Raw genomic sequence first — 26,355 nt, 5'->3', positions numbered from 1 at the left:
AATAAAAGCATGTTTTTTACATTTAAATTATCATATTAGGTTCTGACGAATTTTTACAATTACACGGCTAAAATTGACTTAAAATAAACAATAACGATTATATCCAATAGCAATTAAGCTTTCTGTAAATATAACATTCTAGCGGCTACTCTCCTAGAGGCCGCTAGGTGTAATTGAAGGAAAGGGGTGATGGGGTTGGCATTTTTTCCCAGGGGTAATTTCACTTGGAAGTGTGGAGTTCTCCCCCAAAATAGTCCTTCCATGGATCTATGAAAATCTCTGTAAAAATGACTCATACCTTTCAAATAAGGATATGTTAGTAAGCTTTGAAGACAATTTAAATTTCTTTACTTATCCATTTCTAAACTCCTTTTTCTTTCTTTCATTATTAAGTAATAACAGATACTTGAAGAACAGCTATGCTATAAATTACTTTTCATTACAATTATTTTGCTGGGTTTTGAAACAAATGATATTAAAATTTTCATTTTACCTCTGCTGGCAAATATATCTTTCATTCTGAAATTATATTTTTTTTTGTAATTCTTATGTTTTAAAGATTTTCTAAGACTAGACTTAATTCTTTTTGTTACTTTACTTTACTTATAAATATGACTTAAATACTTTAAACTTACCAAACAATGATTTTTATTAACAATTTTATTTTTATTCTGAAAAAATCTTATTGTTTCAATGGGGGAGCGCTGGGAGTTTTATGCTTGTATCTAAATTTATCCAGCTTGCTTCCTTTGTCACCTTTGTCCTTGTCAGAGAAGGATTTTTTCTTCGGGGAAGTTTCTTTTTCTGTCTTATTATCCTTTTCTTTCCCAGATTTTTCTTTGTCTTTTTCTTTAGAGTCTTTGCTTCCCGCCTTTTCTTTGTCCTTATCTTTATCCTTGTCCTTTTCCTTTTCTTTGCTTTTGTCTTTTTTACTTTGGCCCTTTGATTTCTCCTTCTCCTTGGCTTTTGTCTTGATGTCCTCTGGCGTTTCACTTTCCTCTGTTTCACCCTCCTCGTTGATGGATTCGGCAATTTGTAGCAAAACCCTGAAAAATAAATGAATATAGAATACGTGGATTTTGTAAGAGATTCTCGCATATCCTGATAAGATATTTCTCCTATCTGGAAAATATCACGATCCCCTCTTCCCCTCCCTATAACTTTATCCCACCCCATGCAGTGACCATGGAGGAACGTATTGAACAATTTCCCTGTCATAATATCCACATAATTTTTATCCATTGATAAGGAGAGAGATGTAATCAGAGAACTGCTTTTAAAACTTTGGGTACCAGTGTAATTTACAATCAAATGTCTACTTCCTTCTCTGAGTGTCTTATGGTATAAAAATTTCTCCTTTCAATGAAAATCTACTTACTTTTTTTTATTTTTCTGTTTATCTAATAGATGTACATAATAGTGTAGATAGATATTTAATTATTAAGTAGTTAAGTTAGCATACAAAAAATAACTACAAAAATGTTATTGTTTATCCTACTATAAAAGTATGTATATATAGATCTAATGATAGGGTATTAGTGAAAGAATATGGTAATCCTGCATTGAGAAAATAGGCAATAGGCAACATTGCACCTTTATCCATCAAGAGAAACTAAAAAAGTTTGAAATATAAATAGAGATAGAACTACATTATTAATAGCGACACTCAAAAGAACAAAAATACAGTGAAAAAATCAAAAACTGAATAATAGGGAAGACAAGAGGGAAGAGTCTCAGAGTAAATTTTATGTTAACAATTCTTTAAAACAAACCAACATCAAAATCAAATACACTAACTTCTTAGTGAAAGAGTCTGTCAGTCAGACAGTGAGAGAAACGGACAATAAAAGAAAAGCTACGCATCTAAAAACGCAATTGGTTATGATTCTTTTAATTTTTTTGTCTGTTCTTTTAAAAGCGTTACATACAAAAATGGTCATTAGATTGGATTATTATGAAAATGTCTTAGGGTTTCATTTTGGCTATACATTAAAAAGCATAGCCTCTAGAAGGTATGTAATAGCCTCAAACGTATTAAACAATAACATTAAAATGTGGATACACTTAAAGAAATACAATTTTCAACTGAACAAAAAATCTAAACAATGAGTGTCTTTTTCTAATGATGGGAAAGGCCTAATAATCCTTTTCTAATGGTGTTTATGTATTTTAACAAAAGTATCATGCATTCAACCTACAAAAACACATAAAGCATTGTTCTTTATCTTATAATTCAAAACAAAAAAAAATCCAATTTCAAAAGCTCATTACTTTGGATATATTTAGTTATTTGTCGATTTTTAAAAGTTTTTAAATAGACTGTTAAAATTTGGAACTAGGCTATGGTTTGCTCAATCGAATTATAGATGACCCATCAAACACAATAATCCTTCAAACTCAAAAGGCTTTATACTACGATATTTAAATTTGACTTAATTTTTGGCTAATAGGGAAAAGAACTGCCCAATGCGGTCAGATTGATTTCTCAAAATATTGTTTCTACTGGTCAAATTATTGGTGAGACTTTTCATCTAAACTTTCTTCATCTATTGGCAGTTTCTTTTTTTTAAATTTGCGATTCTATTAGCGGACATGGTTGGACACTTTTTCTAATCTAATCTGTGACGTCATTAATCCGCCATGAAGATATATTAATTGTTTATTTTTATAGCTGGATATAGTTAATTAATTAAACAAGGAAAACAACACAGCATTTTACTTTGACTACATAGTAAAAGGGGGCACAATGTCTAACCAATGGATATAAAATATACATGGATAACATGACAATGAAAAAACTGCGTCAATACAGGTTGCTAACATGGATATCATGTATTGGGCTTTTTGTTAATTCATTAGGAGTGGATGGGATCGTTAATTTAACCAGCCACAAGTTTCACTTTATTAGAGTACATGCTAATCTAGTGAGAGATCCAGGTACTAATAAATCAATGTAAAATTTACAAAATTATAATTCTTAAAAAAAGCTTATTTTTCTCACAAACTGATACACTTTTTTAAATACAAACTTTCAACCCTAAATTATTTATAAAAAAAATAACGTATGCTTCTTCAAATGAGAAAGTTAGATGTCTATTTGCACATTGCTTTTTAGTAAAGAAAGTATTTTTTGTTTACAACTACCTAACCTAACTACCAAAAGTGAACTTTTTTGACTTTAAAGCAATCGATAGACACCAAAGACTTGTAGAATAACCTTTATACTGAAAACAATATTTTTATTTACCTTTTCATAGCTGTCTTAGTACCTCGGTTACAATCCAATCCTTTGAACTGAAATAAAAAAAAAAACATTTGAATTTTTATAATTTAACTCGGCAAAAAGATACTTATGCACAAATCAACTTTTCTTTAAACATCATAGTTTTATTTAATATTTTATCACGAAACCTTTTTTTTGCAAATCTAAAAATTTAATTATCAAAAAACTAATTTTTTAAGAAATGACAAAATTTAAAGAATATAATTTCTAAGAAATTGCCTTTTGAAAACTATTTTTTATAGATATGTAATTTGATTTATCAAACAATTTAATAACAACAAGTACAGTATTCAGGTCTCGGCAGCAGAACGTCAGCTGCGACTAAGTCTCAAATTTAAACCGGTTTGATGTTTTGCAAACTTTTTGGAAATGTGGGATTGCCATTTAGGATCAGGGTTAGATTTCCAGCTGATAATTACAATTGTAAAAGGTTAATTTCCCTGAGGCTTACATGTGACTGACGCGCGGCTGACAAGTCCTGACAGTATTCCATTGATTAATTTTGACAAGTGCTAAAACAGTAAAAGTGTCTGACTATGACGTCAAAAAAATTAACAATTAACCAATGAGAAGCCAGTATTCACAATGGTAAAATATATAGCGGCCTCTCATTGGTTAATTGTTAATTTTTTACTGTTTTCTGTGTCGTGCTAAAACAGATTTTTTGCCTTAGCAAAATACTTTTTTTCTTGATATATTTTATGTTTTAATAATACTTTTTTATTCTATTCTATTGAAAGTTGTAAATTAAAGATCACATTCAAATTCAAATTGTGCATTCATTTCCGCAAATGTTTATCTATCATAAGAATAAAAGATTGTTAAAACAGGGGGATTATTTGTACATTCATATCTTAACCTAATATCTTAATCTGTATAAAAATACTTAATCAAATTAATATTTTAACACTTCTGCGTTTGTCCACTCCAACGTTTGGGACTTGCGTTTGTCCTGGAGCCCTTGCGACTATGGTCAGGGATCTAAAGGGATAGTACAATGGCCTATAAATTGATATACTCCCAAATGATAATTTACAAAATTAACCCTTTTTTATATAAAAATTTTTGGTTTAAAGTTTGAACACTCAACCTAATAAATTAGTCGGATCATGGAAAGAAAACAAAGTCATTCCTAATTAGGACAGAAGTCACTGGAAATTGATCTAAGGAAGGCTACTTATGTCCTTCATCCAACAAACTCTAACTTAAGGGAGGTGATTTATGTCCTTTGTCTGACAAATTCTTACATTAGGAAGGCTGCTTATGTCCTTCATCTTGCAAAACTTAGCTTTTCTGTCCTTCACATTGCAAAACCTCACAAAACATAGCTTTTCTGTCCTTCACATAGCAAATTCTTGCAAATCATAGCAAATTCTTGCAAAACATAGCAAATTCTAGCAACACATAGCAAATTCTTGCAAAACATAGCAAATTCTTGCAAAACATAGCAAATGCTTGCAAAACATAGCAAATTCTTGCAAAACATAGCAAATTCTTGGAAAACTTAGCTTTTCTGTCCTTCACATAGCAAATTCTTGCAAAACATAGCAAATTCTTACAAAACATAGCAAATTCTTGCAAAACATAGCAAATTCTTGCAAAACATAGCAAATTCTTACAAAACATAGCAAATTCTTGCAAAACATAGCAAATTCTTGCAAAACATAGCAAATTATTGCAAAACATAGCAAATTCTTGCAAAACATAGCAAATTCTTAGAAAACTTAGCTTTTCTGTCCTTCACATAGCAAATTCTTGCAAAACATAGCAAATTCTTACAAAACATAGCAAATTCTTGCAAAACATAGCAAATTCTGGCAAAACATAGCAAATTCTTACAAAACATAGCAAATTCTTGCAAAACATAGCAAATTCTTGCAAAACATAGCAAATTCTTGCAAAACATAGCAAATTCTTGGAAAACTTAGCTTTTCTGTCCTTCACATAGCAAATTCTTGCAAAACATAGCAAATTCTTACAAAACATAGCAAATTCTTGCAAAACATAGCAAATTCTTGCAAAACATAGCAAATTCTTGCAAAACATAGCAAATTCTTGCAAACCATAGCAAATTCTTGCAAAACATAGCAAATTCTTGCAAAACATAGCAAATTCTTAGAAAACTTAGCTTTTCTGTCCTTCACATAGATAATTCTTGCAAAACATAGCAAATTCTTACAAAAAATAGCAAATTCTTGCAAAACATAGCAAATTCTTGCAAAACATAGCAAATTCTTGCAAAACATAGCAAATTCTTGCAAAACATAGCAAATTCTTGCAAAACATAGCAAATTCTAGCAACACATAGCAAATTCTTGCAAAACATAGCAAATTTTTGGAAAACTTAGCTTTTCTGTCCTTCACATAGCAAATTCTTACAAAACATAGCAAATTCTTGCAAAACATAGCAAATTCTTAGAAAACTTAGCTTTTCTGTCCTTCACATAGCTAATTCTTACAAAACATAGCAAATTCTTGCAAAACATAGCAAATTCTTGGAAAACTTAGCTTTTCTGTCCTTCACATAGCTAATTCTTACAAAACATAGCAAATTCTTGCAAAACATAGCAAATTCTTGGAAAACTTAGCTTTTCTGTCCTTCACATAGCAAATTCTTGCAAAACATAGCAAATTCTTACAAAACATAGCAAATTCTTGCAAAACATAGCAAATTCTTGCAAAACATAGCAAATTCTTGCAAAACATAGCAAATTCTTAGAAAACTTAGCTTTTCTGTCCTTCACATAGCTAATTCTTGCAAAACATAGCAAATTCTGGCAAAACATAGCAAATTCTTACAAAACATAGCAAATTCTTGCAAAACATTGCAAATTCTTGCAAAACATAGCGAATTCTTGGAAAACTTAGCTTTTCTCTCCTTCACATAGCTAATTCTTGCAAAACATAGCAAATTCTTGGAAAACTTAGCTTTTCTGTCCTTCACATAGCTAATTCTTGCAAAACATAGCAAATTCTTGGAAAATTTAGCTTTTCTGTCCTTCACATAGCAAATTCTTGCAAAACATAGCATATTCTTACAAAACATAGCAAATTCTTGCAAAACATAGCAAATTCTTGGAAAACTTAGCTTTTCTGTCCTTCACATAGCTAATTCTTGCAAAACATTGCAAATTCTTACAAAACATAGCAAATTCTTGCAAAACATAGCAAATTCTTGGAAAACTTAGCTTTTCTGTCCTTCACATAGCAAATTCTTGCAAAACATAGCATATTCTTACAAAACATAGCAAATTCTTGCAAAACATAGCAAATTCTTGGAAAACTTTGCTTTTCTGTCCTTCACATAGCTAATTCTTGCAAAACATTGCAAATTCTTACAAAACATAGCAAATTCTTGCAAAACATAGCAAATTCTTGCAAAACATAGCAAATTCTTGCAAAACATAGCAAATTCTTGCAAAACATAGCAAATTCTTAGAAAACTTAGCTTTTCTGTCCTTCACATAGCTAATTCTTACAAAACATAGCAAATTCTTGCAAAACATAGCAAATTCTTGGAAAACTTAGCTTTTCTGTCCTTCACATAGCAAATTCTTGCAAAACATAGCAAATTCTTACAAAACATAGCAAATTCTTGCAAAACATAGCAAATTCTTGCAAAACATAGCAAATTCTTGCAAAACATAGCAAATTCTTGGAAAACTTAGCTTTTCTGTCCTTCACATAGCTAATTCTTGCAAAACATTGCAAATTCTTACAAAACATAGCAAATTCTTGCAAAACATAGCAAATTCTTGCAAAACATAGCAAATTCTTGCAAAACATAGCAAATTCTTAGAAAACTTAGCTTTTCTGTCCTTCACATAGCTAATTCTTGCAAAACATAGCAAATTCTTGCAAAACATAGCAAATTCTTGGAAAACTTAGCTTTTCTGTCCTTCACATAGCTAATTCTTGCAAAACATAGCAAATTCTTGGAAAACTTAGCTTTTCTGTCCTTCACATAGCAAATTCTTGCAAAACATAGCATATTCTTACAAAACATAGCAAATTCTTGGAAAACTTAGCTTTTCTGTCCTTCACATAGCTAATTCTTGCAAAACATAGCAAATTCTTGGAAAACTTAGCTTTTCTGTCCTTCACATAGCTAATTCTTGCAAAACATAGCAAATTCTTACAAAACATAGCAAATTCTTGCAAAACATAGCAAATTCTTACAAAACATAGCAAATTCTTGCAATAAGGGTTCCAAACTCAAAAACGAATTTTCAGCGCGATCCGACCACCGGTTTTTGAGATACGGTGACCTAATGTCCTTGGTACCGATGGTAAGATTTGGGAAATGGTTCGAATCCTTAGTAAATTTGGCTAAGTCCAAAAATATTTTGACACTTAGTCAAATTTTTAAAGAAAAAATACCAAGGTGACACCAAGCATACCTACTGAGAGGACACCAGGTCGAAAATATTCTAAGTGTCAAAAAATTTTGGACTTAGCCAAATTTACTAAGGATTCGAACCATTTCCCAAATCTTACCGTCAGTAACAAGGACACCAGGTCACCGTATCTCAAGAACCGGTGGTCGGATCGCGCTGAAAATTTGTTTTTGAGTTTGGGACCCCTATTGCAAGAATTTGCTATGTTTTGTAAGAATTTGCTATGTTTTGCAAGAATTTGCTATGTTTTGTAAGAATTTGCTATGTTTTGCAAGAATTTGCTATGTTTTGCAAGAATTTGCTATGTGAAGGACAGAAAAGCTAAGTTTTGCAAGAATTTGCTATGTTTTGCAAGAATTTGCTATGTTTTGCAAGAATTTGCTATGTTTTGCAAGAATTTGCTATGTTTTGCAAGAATTTGCTATGTTTTGCAAGAATTTGCTATGTTTTGCAAGAATTTGCTATGTTTTGTAAGAATTTGCTATGTTTTGCAAGAAATTGCTATGTTTTGTAAGAATTTGCTATGTTTTGCAAGAATTTGCTATGTTTTGTAAGAATTTGCTATGTGAAGGACAGAAAAGCTAAGTTTTCCAAAAATTTGCTATGTTTTGCAAGAATTTGCTATGTGTTGCAAGAATTTGCTATGTTTTGCAAGAATTTGCTATGTTTTGCAAGAATTTGCTATGTTTTGCAAGAATTTGCTATTTTTTGTAAGAATTTGCTATGTTTTGCAAGAATTTGCTATGTGAAGGACAGAAAAGCTAAGTTTTCTAAGAATTTGCTATGTTTTGCAAGAATTTGCTATGTTTTGCAAGAATTTGCTATGTTTTGCAAGAATTTGCTATGTTTTGCAAGAATTTGCTATGTTTTGCAAGAATTTGCTATGTTTTGCAAGAATTTGCTATGTTTTGCAAGAATTTGCTATGTTTTGCAAGAATTTGCTATGTTTTGTAAGAATTTGCTATGTTTTGCAAGAATTAGCTATGTGAAGGACAGAAAAGCTAAGTTTTCTAAGAATTTGCTATGTTTTGCAAGAATTTGCTATGTTTTGCAAGAATTTGCTATGTTTTGTAAGAATTTGCTATGTTTTGCAAGAATTTGCTATGTGAAGGACAGAAAAGCTAAGTTTTCCAAGAATTTGCTATGTTTTGCAAGAATTTGCTATGTTTTGTAAGAATATGCTATGTTTTGCAAGAATTTGCTATGTGAAGGACAGAAAAGCTAAGTTTTCCAAGAATTTGCTATGTTTTGCAAGAATTAGCTATGTGAAGGAGAGAAAAGCTAAGTTTTCCAAGAATTTGCTATGTTTTGCAAGAATTTGCTATGTTTTGCAAGAATTTGCTATGTTTTGCAAGAATTTGCTATGTTTTGCAAGAATTTGCTATGTTTTGCAGGAATATGCTATGTTTTGTAAGAATTTGCAATGTTTTGTAAGAATTTGCTATGTTTTGCAAGAATTAGCTATGTGAAGGACAGAAAAGCTAAGTTTTCCAAGAATTTGCTATGTTTTGCAAGAATTAGCTATGTGAAGGACAGAAAAGCTAAGTTTTCCAAGAATTTGCTATGTTTTCCAAGAATTTGCTATGTTTTGCAAGAATTTGCTATGTTTTGCAAGAATTTGCTATGTTTTGCAAGAATTTGCTATGTTTTGCAAGAATTTGCTATGTTTTGCAAGAATTTGCTATGTTTTGCAAGAATTTGCTATGTTTTGCAAGAATTTGCTATGTTTTGCAAGAATTTGCTATGTTTTGCAAGAATTTGCTATGTTTTGCAAGAATTTGCTATGTTTTGTAAGAATTTGCTATGTTTTGCAAGAATTTGCTATGTTTTGTAAGAATTTGCTATGTTTTGCAAGAATTTGCTATGTTTTGTAAGAATTTGCTATGTTTTGCAAGAATTAGCTATGTGAAGGACAGAAAAGCTAAGTTTTCCAAGAATTTGCTATGTTTTGCAAGAATTTGCTATGTTTTGCAAGAATTTGCTATGTTTTGTAAGAATTTGCTATGTTTTGCAAGAATTTGCTATGTTTTGTAAGAATTTGCTATGTTTTGCAAGAATTTGCTATGTTTTGTAAGAATTTGCTATGTTTTGCAATAATTTGCTATGTGAAGGACAGAAAAGCTATGTTTTCCAAGAATTTGCTATGTTTTGCAAGAATTAGCTATGTTTTGTAAGAATTTGCTATGTTTTGCAAGAATTTGCTATGTGAAGGACAGAAAAGCTAAGTTTTCTAAGAATTTGCTATGTTTTGTAAGAATTTGCTATGTTTTGCAAGAATTTGCTATGTTTTGTAAGAATTTTCTATGTTTTGCAAGAATTTGCTATGTTTTGCAAGAATTTGCTATGTGAAGGACAGAAAAGCTAAGTTTTCTAAGAATTTGCTATGTTTTGTAAGAATTTGCTATGTTTTGCAAGAATTAGCAATGTGAAGGACAGAAAAGCTAAGTTTTCCAAGAATTTGCTATGTTTTGCAAGAATTTGCTATGTTTTGTAAGAATTTGCTATGTTTTGCAAGAATTTGCTATGGTTTGTAAGAATTTGCTATGTTTTGCAAGAATTTGCTATGTTTTGTAAGAATTTGCTATGTTTTGCAAGAATTTGCTATGTGAAGGACAGAAAAGCTAAGTTTTCCAAGAATTTGCTATGTTTTGCAAGAATTAGCTATGTTTTGTAAGAATTTGCTATGTTTTGCAAGAATTTGCTATGTGAAGGACAGAAAAGCTAAGTTTTCTAAGAATTTGCTATGTTTTGTAAGAATTTGCTATGTTTTGCAAGAATTTGCTATGTTTTGTAAGAATTTGCTATGTTTTGCAAGAATTTGCTATGTTTTGTAAGAATTTGCTATGTTTTGCAAGAATTTGCTATGTTTTGTAAGAATTTGCTATGTTTTGCAAGAATTTGCTATGTGAAGGACAGAAAAGCTAAGTTTTCCAAGAATTTGCTATTTTTTGCAAGGATTTGCTATGTTTTGCAAGAATTTGCTATGTTTTGTAAAAATTTGCTATGTTTTGCAAGAATTAGCTATGTGAAGGACAGAAAAGCTAAGTTTTCCAATATTTTGCTATGTGATGGACCAAAAACTAATTTTATGCAAGATTTTGCTATGTGAAGAATCAAAAAGCTAGGTTTTGTGAGGTGAAGGGAGGCTACTTATGTCCTCAATCTTGCAAAATCTTTGTTAAGGGAGGCATGTTATGCCCTTCATCTAACAAATTCTCACTTAAGGAAGGCTACTTATGTCCTTCCTAGGAAGGTGACTTCTGTCCTAATTTAGGAATGACTTTGTTTTCTTTCCATGATCCAATTAGTCAATTCACTAAGTACCCTAGGATGTTAAGCAAACTAATAAGAAAACGTTATTATAAAACTTTGGGGACTAGTGTAACAAACAGCTCATTGTTCCCTCTCTCACTTTGGAATATGAAACAATACCCTAATACAATTAAAAGCGGAAATAAACGCACACCACCATTTTTCTAAATGACAAGTTTTTGAACTTATTCTGCACTTTCTTGCACATTGTGTTTTCATAGTGTTGCTAAAAAACTCAAAATAGCAAACATTTTTTTCAAACTGAAGCATAAAACTCATTATATCCTAAAATATTCACTTATGATTTGAAAAAAATACAAAAAAATAAGATCCTAGCCCATAAATTAATCATTTACGTTGTCACATACTGACTCAAATTCCTATATTTTAGAATAGCTTTACATTCAAGAACAATAGTGTCAGTACTTTTTTGATAATAATTATTTTTTTTGCATTTGCTCTTTCTTGTACTTTTTCTTTCCTTTTACCCTTCCCTCATTACTCTTTCTTCCTCTTTCTTTCTTTATATCTTTTTCCACTTCCCTCCTTTTCTAATATTGTTGAATTTTCTATTGCATAATTGATTGAGTTACATGCAGTTCAAACAAATGCATATAAAAGAGTGTCCGTACATTCAAACAACATTTTTTTCACCTCTTTTTAAAATTAGTGTTTGAATTATTAATAGATTTTTAATTGATTGAGAGAAAAGTGTCCATAAAGATTATCAAATCCAAAATGTATTTCATGAATTTAGGTTTTAAAACAAAAATTAATTAAACTTTATTGACAAAAGGGCAAAATTAATAACATCTTGCAGTATGTATAACCCTACCTAAATATTATTATGCTATTTACTTTTAAAATCTTTTTTTTTCATTTAGACTTTAAAACCCTTCGTGTTATATCATGTTTACAAAGACCACTCTCCAACTGACATATCTAAATAAATGTTTCAAAAAAGCTTTTATAACTTTGGTGTTGTTTTTATCAAACACTTTCGGTGAGAGAGAAAAGAAAGAAATTTTTTGCCTTTTTAACTTTATGAATTTAAGCCAAGTTATTAAACAAGAACAATTTTATTAAAATAAAGTACGATTAAAAAACCTTCAGAAGGTTATAGTTTTGGTTAGGAATTGAAGCGCATTGTAAGATCAAAGGGAATGTATTGGCTGATACCCAAAACTATGCATAAATATAAAAAGAAAGGTTAAGCAAACTAAGGGTTAATTGTCTAGTCTTAATGACACACAATTAATACATTTTACATCTTAAGGTTAAGGTTTATCTTTTTACTTTTGTTATAGAGTAGCTATACTATAAATTAACATTAACAATGGTTATTTATCGCATCGTATTATAAAAAAGCTTTTCGTGGCTAACAAAACTGGTATTAGTTTTATGATTTTTATTTGGCTATTCTGTAATACTATGTTATACATTCCTTTTCAGTTTGACTGAGAACTGGTTCTCATACAGCGGATATTGATCGGTTTCTATGCTATACAATAATTAGATACTTTACCTTAGTTTTTCCATTGGCCAACTCTAAAGCATTATTCTTCAAATCCTAAAAATATATATTTATATTACCAATTATCATAAAAGATTATTTATCATTTAATTATAAGCTGAACCTTTTAAGTGATTATACAACTGAATATAAAATTTTTATAAAAATGCTTCACTAACTTTAAAAAGCTTTCCTAAACCTGACTTAACCTACCTCGAAATCCAACCATAAAAAATTTAATATTAAGCATAATGTTTATAAATATAAGGAGTTGATCTATAATATTTTTATTACTAATATAATATAATATTAATATAGTTCTTCTTTATTTAGATTATATTTTTCATTATTACTGTACTGTGAATATTTTTTAGGGAGCAAAAGAGTTTACTTTATGAGCAATTTCCCTTTTTCCTTGTCAGACAAATATACCATATAGCAATAGAAATAAATTAAGAATGTTCTATATGTCTTTTTATATGCATATCTTTATTATTTTGGAGATTTTTGGAATAATAATTACTTAATTAGTGCAAAGATTTCAAGACCTTAATGGAAAAAGATACATATACAGGCATATAGACAAACAGACAGACGACAGATGACAAACAGACATACTAACATAAATACATAAACACTTACTCTTAATATTTCCTTTTTCTGAAATAATGAGACTTAACAAAAATGTAGAAGAAGAAGAAGGAAAATAAAGTTATTGAGTGCATTATGATTATAATATTCAGTGTGTATAAATTTCCGCCAAGTTGTGATTTATATTAGCAAAAAAATACAATAGCAAATATATTAGAAAGGTAGTATTTTGGTGATATTTGGTGGGGAGTGGGGAAGAAGATTCACAGTTAAAGAGTAACTAGTAGTTCGTAGCTGGACAAAGTGTCTCAAAAAGCAGTCATGTGACGTCATAAAAAAGGGAGTTGAGATGAAAAGTTGGAGAGAAAAACCCTAAAATAGAGATAGGGAATCCCTCATTTTTATGACGTCACAAGGTTTATTTTTTTAAGACACTTCGTCCAGTTAGAGTAGGTCCTACGGTTAGCGAGGTCATAAGCTACAGACAGAGACACTAATAAACAGATATACTATAGGATATTAGGATTATCATATGTAGTTCTGATTATTTTAAGTTAAGAAGTTATTGCACACAAAGATGATATGCATGTATTTATAGAAAACAATACAAGGTATTGGAATAAATATTTACCAGTATCCTATTACTTTGTTTTAGACCTATGCTGAATAAAAAAATCATAGATTTTAAAATACTCATTTTAACAGACATGTGGCTAAACCTTTTTAGTCCGTTTAAATCTAGCCTAATCTTCATGAGAATTACCGTTTTAAATTCAAAATTAATATGATTACTATATAATACTACTAGCAGCTGCGCTCCAAGCATTTGGAGCTCTGTATTCAAAGGAGTAAGGAAATTAGTAAAATAGCCTAAAACCTAACTTAGATATAAATATTAAATAGCCTTAAACTATCCAGGAACCTATAAGAAGCTGCCATAAAACAGAGAACTCAATAGGTACAGTAGTTATCGAAATCTTAAGCTACAGACAAAAAAGCTTACTACTTTACATAATAGGATATCAGAAAAATTCAAAATATTTTAAGTGGCGTTATTTACATACTTTAAAGTTGCTAAGTATTTAAATCAAATTTTAATGAGAAAATAATTCCAAAACCCTAAATACCTAAAATTAATAATTAAAGCTGTCCTATTGGACGGACAAACAGACATACCTTTAATGTGAAATGATTGCTTTAAAAATGCACATGTATTGCTTTTTCATAAAGTATTATTGCTAGATAAAATCTTTATCAAACCTTTAATTATTGTCGAAACTGTTTTACTTCTAGTTTTAATCAGACATCAAATAATTAAAAAGGTGTAAATAAAGAGACGTAAACAAGCTTTATTGATATTACCGCATATTTATCATAAAAAAATAGAAGATAAATTATAACAAAAGATAAAAATATCACCGAATTTACTTTACCGTTCGTCTGTATATCATCAGCTATTAAAAAAAGTCTGAAAACCCTAGTAATTTTTATATATGCGGCTGAGCCAATGCCATCTAGGGGAATTAGGCTAGAAAAATAGCCTAAAACCATCCCAAGAATCAACACCATTCCGAAACCCTCATGAAGCTTTCCTCAATATGGGAAACTCAATATATTTAGTGGTTTGTGAGATCTTATATGAAAAACAAAAAAATACCACTTTTTATAATAGGAGAATTTATCTTAGTCAAAGTCCTTATCCCAAAAAGTAAGGTATTATTGTGCATTCAATCATAACCCAGAAAAAGTTATGATTAATTCTTTTTACGTAACTGCACTACTCTTCTTATTATATTATTTATACTTTTTCTTATATAGATAAAGAGTAAGAACCATATCAAATGCTTTGCTTTAGTCTAAATGTTTATAAATAAACAATTTTGTTTTGTTTTGATATTTTAACTTAAATATTAATAAATAGCAAAGATAGTTTAAATAGTAGTAATAGACAGCTTAAAGTAATAAAAAACCTATACAATGAAAAATTTTTAGAACTTGGAAGGAATGAGGGGAAAACGAATCAACATCCCCCCTAAGATTGACATAGTGAAGGGATGCCTTACACTTTCTTAACCCATTAAGAAATCTATTTTTTAGAAAAACTTCACTTGGACCTGGTATGGTTTTAAGCTCTTTTAATTTTAAATTTAGGCCTTGAGATAGTTTAAAACTATTTTCCTTACCCCTTTATAGCTTTTTTAATTCAAAGCCCCTAAATGCTAGGGGCGCAGCCGATAGTATTTATTTCCTAATATATAAAGTAGTAAGCTTTTTTGTCTGAAGCGAAGGATCTACTAACCGCTGAATTGTTATGTTTCTCCTTTACAGTGAACCTTCTTATTGTTCATGAGATGTTTTTAGGCTATTTTTTCTGCTGTTATATATCCCTTCGAATATAGAGTCTTTAGATGATAGGGGCTCAGCCGTTAGTATATAATATAACAAAAGACCAATAATACAACGGCTTAAGTAGTGGCTACGCATCTGGAAATAAATGTTTACCTGTAAAATATCCGTGGCAATATCCCTGGTGACACTATGAGCTGCTGTATACGCACAGGGACACGGGCATACCTACCAACAAGTAGCAGTAGAATGTTTGTTTGTGTGTTTAGTAAGATTTATAAAAAAAACATTACATTTAAAAGGATCAGCGGGGGATTCTTAAAAAAACTTTTTAGTATACTGCCTCACTAAAATTAATGAGGCTCGCTAAAAAATTTTGTGAAAAATTCTCAAAAATCGCATTAAAAATCTACAAAAATTAAACAAATATTATGTTAATACCCCTTTTATGATTTCATTTATTTTTTGTAGATTTTTTATGCGATATTGGAGGATTTTTCAAAATTTTAGTAAGGCAGTGAGCCAAAACGTTTTTTAAGAATCCACCTCAGCTTACTAATTTAGGAAAAGCTACTTAATTTTATTTGTCTTTTGTTATTATTATAACTAAAGTGTTCTAAATGTTTAATTCAATAAATGAAGGTTATCATTCTTAACTAAAGCTTAATAAGTTAAGCTGAGTAAGGCAGGTGTCCTTCTGTAATCCACATTTATGAATGTAATCTAAGAGTATGACGTAGAATCAATTTGAAATTATCGCTTATACAGTAGGTTCTTATCATTTATAACATTTTTAATAAATTATTGTATATATGTAAGTGATATTATATATTTGGTATGTGAGTTATGATAAATAAATATCTTATGGACAAAATCCCTCTTTTCCCTCCAACTACCAAATAAAAAATTCTATACAAGCATTGCGTGATCGTCTCAGTAATCATCCTTGTTAAGTTATAACAAGTTAAGTTTACCTGACTAATTTTGGCCAAGTAAGCACTGAGTTTGATATCCATTGGAATACTTGACTTATCAATACGCAAATCTAAAACAATTAAATTTACTTTTTCTGTCTTGTTGAATATGATGTCTGCTTATTTGGCCGTTTGTCTGTCTGATCACAAACTTTAATTACCAATTTGATTTTACTTCTACAGGCCTATCTGTCTATCTGCCTGTCTGTCTGTCTGTATTTCTGTACGTCTGTACGTCTGTTTGTCTTTCTGTCTGTCTGTCTGTCTGTATGTATGTCCGTCTGTATGTCCGTCTGTATGTCCGTCTGTCTCTGTCTGTCTGTCTGTCTGTTGTCTGTTGTCTGTCTGTCTGTCTGTCTGTCTGTCTGTCTGTCTGTCTGTCTGTCTGTCTGTCTGTATGTCTGTCTGTATGTCTGTATGTCTGTCTGTATGTCTGTCTGTATGTCTGTCTGTCTATCTATCTATCTATGTATCTATCTATCTATGTATCTATCTATGTATCTATCTATCTATCTATCTATCTAATTGCACACCTGATGTTGAGTCTTGTTTGTCTATATCAGCAGGATTGGAAAGCTTTGTTTTAGGACAAACCTGACAAAAACATAACTTTAAATTTACCTTTTTATAACAAAAATTTCAATGTTACAAGAGATATTTGATCGGAAAGGACTATACAAATTCATAAAGATAGCTAATCGGTGTTTTTAGTAAGTAGTAGATGTAAAATGATCCATAGAATTTATATATGCAATCGGTTTTTTTTGTAGACCTCTTATTTCTTTTATGTAATTTAAGTTTTTAAAAAATCAAGTTAGTTTAAATGTACTACAATGCAACAAAACAAGGATGACAACATCCATAAAAGCGAAGCTCTGAAACGGTAGGACAAACGGACATAAACACTTGTATAATGTCAGAACTGAATAATCAGAATGCGAATGTATAAGAGTCAAAGCAAAATTGTAAGTAAATTTGTTGAAAAACTGCTTGATACAGGATAATGATTATGGACATACTTACATTTTTAGGACTTGATTATAGAGTTGCTTTGCTTATAATATTGTACTTTGTTGTCCCAGGAATCAGTATACCAAAAATCAGACCAATCGGATAATTAGGTCACATACAAATTTGTTGTTAAAATGTAAAAAAATCAACATGTTTAAAATGGACGTACGGACATTTTGGTAATGATTATAGAGTTGCTACGCTTTCTAACTCGATAGGACAATTCTAACATGTCTAAGTTAACGAAAAGAGCTATCCGTGACGGACGGACGGACGTACGGACGGACGTACGGACGGACGGACGGACCGACCCTAATTATAGAAAAGCTTCGCTTTTAAAAAGAAGAAAATTGCCATTATGAACAAAAACAGTATATAAGATCTTTAATTTGACACCTTACTTTTTTAATTCTGTTGAGTAAAAATTTAAAAAATCTATTTTGTTGAAGCCCGGTGAATTAAAACTTTGAACTTTGTTTGCTCGTCACGAATGAGTTAAAACAAAATCACAAAAGTTAGGACACGTTCTTTGAAACAATTGTTTTACAATACATTTGAAAATATATACATTTATATATAAAAAAATAATTTCGTCAAATATGATCCAATTGATTATACTTCTAAATACAAATGAGAGAATTTAGAATTTTATAAATCTTAAAGGAACCGAGCATGCTATGCGTTAAGTTTAAAGATTTATTAAATTTATTTGGAGAACAGTATTACAAACTTCTGGCTGTTTTCATTATAATTCCTTTGTCTCATCCATTTAAAAAAAACCAACAACTAGTTTTAAACTGTGTCAAGTTTCAATTATATTTTCCTCACTATCCCCTTTTCATCTTTGAGTGGATTGGGGAGAGGACTGAGTTTTAATCAAAGCCCCCAGAGTGTAATAAATTTTCTTACAACATTTAATTCTCAATTGGGACCTACTCACTATCCCTCCCCCCTTCTTTCCTTTTCTCTTTTTTTCTTCCTTAATTTCTATTTTATTAAAATTTGATGTTTTCTTAAAAATTATTTTTAGAAAAGGTTTATTTAAATGTAAATTTTAGTTTTCGGAAAAACAAGGTGTTTTTTCTAAATATGACTATGAAATCAAGACTTGCCCTTTGAATGATATAAAGTGCACGTCTAACCATATATACCTACTTATAGAGTAGCTATACTATTCAGACATATAATAATTACCCTTTGAATGATATAAAGTGCAGGTCTAACCATATATACCTACTTGTAGAGTAGCTATACTATTCAGACATATAATAATTACCCTTTGAATGATATAAAGTGCATGTCTAACCATATATACCTACTACCCTGTCCCGTTTTAGAAAAATTTTGTTAAAATTTTTGCCCCCAGCCATAATATGGTTTATTTATGCAAAATAATGACCAATGCAAAATATTTTTTCTGTAATGCAAAAATTGCGATGGTACAAGCACTGCAAAATTTTTAAAATTTGCAAAAAGACCTGTTTTTAAAGCTCTTGTACCATCTCAATTTTAAAGATTTTTAAAAAATTTCAATTCTAGTGTGTCAAAATAAACCTGAAATTTACCAAAAAAAATGGGGGCAGTCTCAATTCTAACATATGAAGGACAAAGGTGTAGCAAGTAATCTTTCAAAGTAAAAATTGCCAGATTTCATACACAAATAATAGGGTTAGGCCGGATTGGATGGATACAGATATCCGGCTGATCTATAATTCTGGATATCAAGTATTTAGGTTTATATTGACACACTAGAATTGAAATTTCATAAAAATCTTTAAAATTGAGATGAAACAAAAGCTTTAAAAACGGTCTTTTTGCAGATTTTAAAAAGTTTGTACCATCTCAATTTTAAAGATTTTTACGAAATTTCAATTCTAGTGTGTCAATATAACCCTAAATACTTGATATCCAGAATTATGAATCAGCCGGATATCTGTATCTATCGATTCTAGCCCAACCCCATTATTTATGTATGAAATCTGGCAATTTTTACTTTGGAAAATTACTTGCTACACCTTCTTCCATTATATGTTAGAATTGAGACTGCCCCCATTTTTTTTGGTAAATTTCAGGTTTATATAGACACACTAGAATTGAAATTTTGTAAAAATCTTTAAAGTTGAGATGGTACAAGAGCTTTAAAAACAGGTCTTTTTTGCAAATTTCAAAATCTTTCCAGTGCTTGTACCATCGCAATTTTTGCATTACAGAAAAAATATTTTGCATAGGTCAATATTTTGCATAAATCAACTATATTATGGCTGGGGGCAAAAATTTTAACAAAATTTTTCAAATCCGGGACAGGCTAATACCTACTTGTAGAGTAGCTATACTATTCAGACATATAATAATTACCCTTTGAATGATATAAAGGTGCACGTCTAACCATATATACCTACTTATAGAGTAGCTATACTATTCAGACATATAATAATTACCCTTTGAATGATATAAAGTGCAGGTCTAACCATATTATACCTACTCTTAGAGTAGCTATACTAATCAGACATATAATAATTACCCTTTGAATGATATAAAGGGCAGGTCTAACCATATACACCTACTTGTAGAGTAGCTATACTAATCAGACATATAATAATTACCCTTTGAATGATATAAAGTGCAGGTCTAACCATATATACCTACTTATAGAGTAGCTATACTATTCAGACATATAATAATTACCCTTTGAATGATATAAAGTGCAGGTCTAACCATATACACCTACTTATAGAGTAGCTATACTATTCAGACATATAATAATTACCCTTTGAATGATATAAAGTGCAGGTCTAACGAGACAGGCCCACATAGCACCGTAATGGATACGTTTCTAAAAAAATCATACTAATATTATTAAATAAAACGTGTAGTCTAAAATTCTCAAAACATTGCTGTGTATTAAACTAGCGGCTACGCTGCTAGAAGCCTCTAGGGGCACTTAAAGTAGGAGTAGGAAAAGAAGACTTTCAATTTGAATTTTAAAAAGATATATTTTTTGGGAGGTCATTTTTTATGGGAGGATGGAGATACCCTCATTCAAAATATTTATAAACCTTCCATGAACCTATAAGAAGCTCCAGTCTAAAGGAGAACCATATCGGTTCAGCGGTTAGCGAGATCCTTCGCTACAGACAAAAAAAAAACTTGCTACTTTATACAATAGGAGGATAAGAGTTTAATGATGCATAGTTACAGAAAACTGTTTTCCCATTTCTAACATGATACAATTTTAAAATATCTTTCAATGTGTTTAATCATGTTTTATACTTATATACTTATGATTAGGGTTGGATACCAGGTATTGAATCTATCCCGATTCTGGATATCCGGCTGATTTATGATGCCGGATATCCGGTTTTCCGGCTGGATATTCGGTAATTTGCCGGATACCTAAGGTTTTTGAGCTAACGATTGAGAGTGCATGTATAAAAGCAAAGCCTGGTAGCCACGCAAAAAAGCCTCTCAGAAATCAACTTTTAAAAATTTAAAAATCTGATGGAAGTCAAATCAATCTTTTAAAAGTTTTTTAGCAAAGCACCCAAACGGATTTTATTTGAGGCTTATTTGCTGATAAACGCGGCTGCCGAGTCCTGTTTAAAATTGTAATTTGCCATCTAGCGTCCACTCCCTCTTAAGTTGGAAGCCGTTTCAAAGATCATAATTAAAATCACCTGATATTCTTGAACCAAAGTTTCAAATTCTATTTCATATCCATGCATACCGAATCCCTTGATAGCCTCCAGGTGAGCGTGGTGATACGCCTGAAATTAATAAAAAATATAATTTTACAGAAAAAATCATTCTTTTAACTGACAGAATACAGAATTCCTTTGCAGGCCAGTCAATCAAAAAAATGAGGAATAGTCCCTTTCGTAACATCGCCCCATAAAAATGGCTTTTTATAGGTTATTTTAGGTTAGGTTAGTTTATATTGGGTTAGGTGATTGCCCCACAGGGTTAGGTAATTGGCCCCGCAGGGGCTAGAAATAGGAGAAAAGCTACTGTGAAAAATACAAAGAATCGCCCCATATGGTGCGATTTTACGAAAGGGACTATACCCAAAAAATGTTATCGATTCAATAAAAAAAGAACTATTATAAAACCTTCCAAAAATATATAATTTTTAAAGTCATAGACTGCAAAATAAAAATATGCATAAGTAGCAAAGCAATAAAAACTAATGATAGAAAAAATGTAGGGAGTGTGTAAAATTATTTTTTTGCAGGTATAGTCTTTAAAAAAATTGATATAAATGTTTAGTTTTATAGTGCTTTTTTCAGCTTTGTGTATCAACTTATGTAGGAAACATGATAGGGACTGAAAAACGGTCAGACTTCATAATTGACCTATAAAAAAAAACTTTACTATTGCTTATTAAATATTAAGAAATACATCGTGAGAAAGATGCAATAACCTTGTGTAAACGACATCAGACAATTTTACGCAACAAGGAAAAACCTATGCTACGCTCAGTGGATATGGAGCGATTTTTAAAAAAGTATCTTTAGTATAACTTGCCCTATTTTTCCTTTCTTCTTACCTTTAATCAAATTAACATAAGTTGAGAGTGATTCCTGCGGGTGGTCCTAAATCGGCGGATCTTTCAACTGCGGTACTCTAACCCTGTACCCAATAAAGCCTAACCCAACATGACCTACAGTAATGAAAAAAAACCACCCCCTCCCCCCTTTTAATTCATTAATTTATCTTAAAAATGAATATGTGAGGGGGGATATTTGACTTTTTTACTCTTCTCTATGTCTTGAATTTAAATCATTTTTTTGAATACTTATCAGTTTTAGTTTTGTCCTGCGTGTGTTGTTTTGTTAAGTGTACATTTAAAACTAATGTTCTTGGAAACTAAAATTTGATTGATTTGTCTCAGCTGCCATGTTTAACTTATGCTAAATACAGGGTTCTCAAATTTGCTAGATTTTTTCTTTCAAAAACTTTAGTGGATTTTTTTTCTGTGAGCCCTTTAGTTTTGAGTTTTTAATATATATATATTTGCAAAATTTATGATTTTAAGAGAGTGCCCAAATTTAATGTAAAATGTTATTACATTTTTGGGCATTTTTTTCCGAATTGATTAAACTACTTTTCATCTTAAATTGGAAAACTTAAAGATATAATTATTGCTATTTTTTCTTTAAAGTGTAATCCAACATAAAATACACCCTGTATTTCATGTTAAGTTCATAACCTTATTAACTTTTCTATTTTAGGCAGTGAACAACTTTTTTCGGGAAATCTTTGTATAAAAGAAGTTAATTAAGAATAAATAAATATTCTCATGAACGGGTTTGAATCTCGTTCATTGGCATAACTTAAGACCTTAAAAAACACATTGTAAACATTTTTCAATACAGAAACATTTTATTAACAACATTGTTTAATAAAATAAGTTCTGATAAGTAGAGTAGCCTTATAAAGCTTATTCTCTCGATATCATTAATTTAAGATGTACATGTAAATTGTATCGTTATAAAACTTAATTTTATAATAAATACATCAAATTTTTGTTTTGAATACTAAGATACGTGTTTATAACTTATTACAAGTCTTTCAAACTATGACGGTTGAATTAAAGAATGGCCTTTATTGAATCAAGAACGTTGGTAAAAATTGGAGTAGCTTTGCACTCAACTTTTTATGTTAATAAAGAAGCCAGTCTATACCATGAAGAATTAATAATCTGTTTAATCTTGAGCCAACAATATGTAACAAAGCCGGCAATATTAACCTTTATCCTCTGCCCATTATGTGCTAAATTTTACGCTAAATTGACTTTTCCCAACATTTTTCCAGTTATGATCCCATTATTTATTGGTAGGTTAATTTATCCTCTTAACTTAACCCCATTCGATTCGAACCCTTAAATAAAAAGTTAATTATAAATAGTTACAAAACTATTAATGGAAAACAATATTTTCTTTTTTAAACACCTAACCCAACTAACTAACCCATTTAGGGATTTCTTCTTATGGTTCCAGGACAAACGCAGGAGTCCCAAACGTCGGAGTGGACGAACGCATGAGTGTAAAAATATTAATTTAAGTTAGTATTTCTAAATAGGTTAGGTTAGGTTAAGATATGAATATACAAATAAGCCCCCCGCAGGGGTTAGGCATTTCAAAAACCTAAAATATGGTTTAAAATAGGTTAGGTTAGGTTAAGTGTTCACTCCTGCGTTTGTCCACTCCGACGTTTGTGACTCCTGCGTTTGTCAGAGGACCCTTCTTATTTTACTAAACTAAACCTTTCTTGTCATAACAAAGTTGCATTAAGCACTCAAGGGGGGAGGGGTTTTCATGATCTAATCTGGAAAATAGGTATAGTCCATTTCTTACTACAACACGCACTTCTCTTCAATACTCTTACTTAATAGTTTAATATATTGACTTGTAATTTCTATTTTTAGTTTTTACAAAATATGTAACACAAAATCTTTTATTAGGAAAAGGTGTTTTTGCGGTAACTTTATTCATTATTGTAAGTTTTGGGTACTTTTATCAAATCTTGTATTTACTAATTGTATCCAAACTTTTCCACCTATCCATTTGATCTACTGTGATAAGGTAATTATTTTCCTCAAAGGTAATGTAAATCAATTTATCGTCAATTGTCTTATACCTTAACCCTTAACGCCCCCCCATCCGGCTTTTTCTATCTCATTTTCTGTGTGTGAAAGATAAAGAGCCCAAACTGCTTGACTTTTTAAGTATGGGTATGACACATAACTGAGACTAAAACAAAGCATTTTATCATACCAAAATACAAAAAAATCCTCTAGTAGTACATCTTTATATGAAATACAGGTGTTCAAGTCACTTTCAGGTTCCAGGTATGATCCTGCAGGTCCTGATCCTCCAGGTCTCCAGAAATCTTTAAAAGGCTCCTGTGGCCGCAATTTTTGACTTAGAGACTTAAAATTATAAACTTAAGCTTTTCTTACATGTCTACATAACGTATTAAAATTTCATGAAGTTCCGCCGCCGTTTTCCCGCCGACCGCCGACTGCGGCGGCTGGCAGCTGCCAAGTAAAGCTGCGGCCGCTGAAATTTATATTTTGATATTTCTAATGTAAAATTTACATAAAAATAAACATTTTCTGGGAAAAAAATTTTCTTCTAGCTTCAAAAATAAGAAAATTACAGCCGTTTGAAATTTTTAAATAAAAAAAGACCTAAAAACAAAGGTTGTTAAATAAAAGGGTGAAGGAAGCGAAAATTGACTTAGACTTATAAAAGGTCGGAAATTCATTATCAAACAGGGGACTTGCACAAAAAAATTTAGCCCTTTAGCTCTAATAGGAACTGAGATAATAAGGGGGGGCGTTGAACGCCCCCCCCCCCAACCGATTAAGGTGCGGCAAGGGGCCCGACTGTAAAGGGTTAATATCAATGACAAACACTCAATAATAAATTTTAATCAAACATTTTGATAAAGTCTAACATTCGCAAATTTTAAAAAAAAAGGTAGCATTTTAAAAAATGTGATTCCTTTGTTTTTCATAGATTTTCCTATTCTCAGATAAAGCAAATACTTGTTTTATAACAATTTAAAATTATTCAACAAATGGAAATTTTATGTTTACACGTTCAATAAAAGTATTTTAGCGCAATATTCAAAGTTATATCATATAAAAAAAAGATTTATATATTTTGAATCTCAGTCAAAATGAAAATAATGAAATTTTGTTTTTGATATCTTTACTATAAGTATAGATCATAAATAAGTATGTACTAATAAATATTATTTACGTTCTTTTACCTTATTTTTCTCTAATTTTGTGACAAATTATCCCTGTACAAATTATCGCCGGACAAATTATCCCCTTGCCATTTATTTCCCTCTTTTCAGGCAGACAAAAACACTTATATACTCTGCTGTGTACTAAGAGATTGTGTAACAATTTATTTTTTCAACATTTAAACAGCATTAAATAAACAGAAGATTTTTTGACCATGAAAAATAATTTGGGACTTATAGACAGAAATACATCTGTTGAAGTAACCCAATCCTTTGATTGCTTAGCCCTTAAATTGAAGGCCTTACTGAACTTTGAAATGGGTTGCAACTGTTTTAGGTCAATCCATTTCCTTTATTTACACCCTTAAAGACAAGGAACTGACGAACCACAATTAATTACATACATACTACATAAATTATATTATAGAGTATAATCGCTACTATATACATCACTAGCGGCTACGCCCATTATATTTTTTTGAGAGAGGTGGGGGAGGGGGATCGACAAACTCCTCCCCCATTTTCAATTATTGTTTCAAAAAGAAAAAAATAATTTTGTGGGGGCTGGGGTAATTTTTTCTATGGTTGATTTTTCTTGGGGGTTTGGTGGTATCCACGACACCATGGAAACTGTCCCAATTTTGTATAACTTTTGCGGAACATGTTCCAGTTACATCATTTTTTTCTTTCCCGAAAAAGGGAAGTGGGGAAGAAAATCTCTTCAAAAGAGATGGGGAAAACCCCCTTTTCTCCCATCTCTTTTTTCTTCCCCCCTTCCCTTTTTTTCTTTCCCCCTTCTCTTTTTCGGGAAAGAAAAATATGACGTAACTGGAACATGTTCCGCAAAAGTTATACAAAATTGGGACAGTTTCCATGGTGTCGTATCCACTCCCAAATAGCTATAAACCTTCACAGGACCTATGTGAAGCTGTAAAGATGAACCATAACGATTAGCGCGATCCTTCGGTACAGACATACAGACTCATACACATATAGATACACACACACAGCATCCTGTAACTTTATGATAAGGATGCATGTAAGTCTAACCTGGAGCAAAGCTACGTAGTGAGTGGAGATAAGTGTCGGATCAACACTACTGTACAGAAAATATCCTAAAATTAATTTATAGTAATAGATTTTTCATTCAATTGGATATTAATTAACTCTTTT

General features: G+C 30.8%; 1 protein-coding gene across 2 annotated transcripts in view; it reads right to left on the bottom strand.

The window, feature by feature from the left end:
- Positions 1-370: 370 nt before the first annotated feature.
- Positions 371-26,355, bottom strand: part of LOC145326009 (uncharacterized) — a 121,177-nt gene continuing 95,192 nt past the window's right edge. For both annotated transcript variants that reach the window (XM_080169086.1, XM_080169087.1), the window contains exons 27-35: positions 26,233-26,297; positions 21,102-21,191; positions 20,195-20,260; positions 16,950-17,010; positions 16,417-16,487; positions 15,599-15,670; positions 12,518-12,562; positions 3,248-3,294; positions 371-1,046 (exon numbers count right to left, since the gene is read on the bottom strand). In XM_080169086.1, coding sequence (XP_080025212.1) covers positions 683-1,046; positions 3,248-3,294; positions 12,518-12,562; positions 15,599-15,670; positions 16,417-16,487; positions 16,950-17,010; positions 20,195-20,260; positions 21,102-21,191; positions 26,233-26,297 — 881 coding nt within the window. In that variant the 3' untranslated portion in view covers positions 371-682. The remainder of the gene's footprint in view (positions 1,047-3,247; positions 3,295-12,517; positions 12,563-15,598; positions 15,671-16,416; positions 16,488-16,949; positions 17,011-20,194; positions 20,261-21,101; positions 21,192-26,232; positions 26,298-26,355) is intronic.

Source organism: Acartia tonsa, chromosome 8, assembly GCF_053477335.1.
Source record: "Acartia tonsa isolate MP-2025a chromosome 8, ASM5347733v1, whole genome shotgun sequence".
NCBI classification, from domain to species: Eukaryota; Metazoa; Arthropoda; class Copepoda; order Calanoida; family Acartiidae; genus Acartia; species Acartia tonsa.
This window is presented reverse-complemented; position numbering and strand designations above follow the sequence as displayed.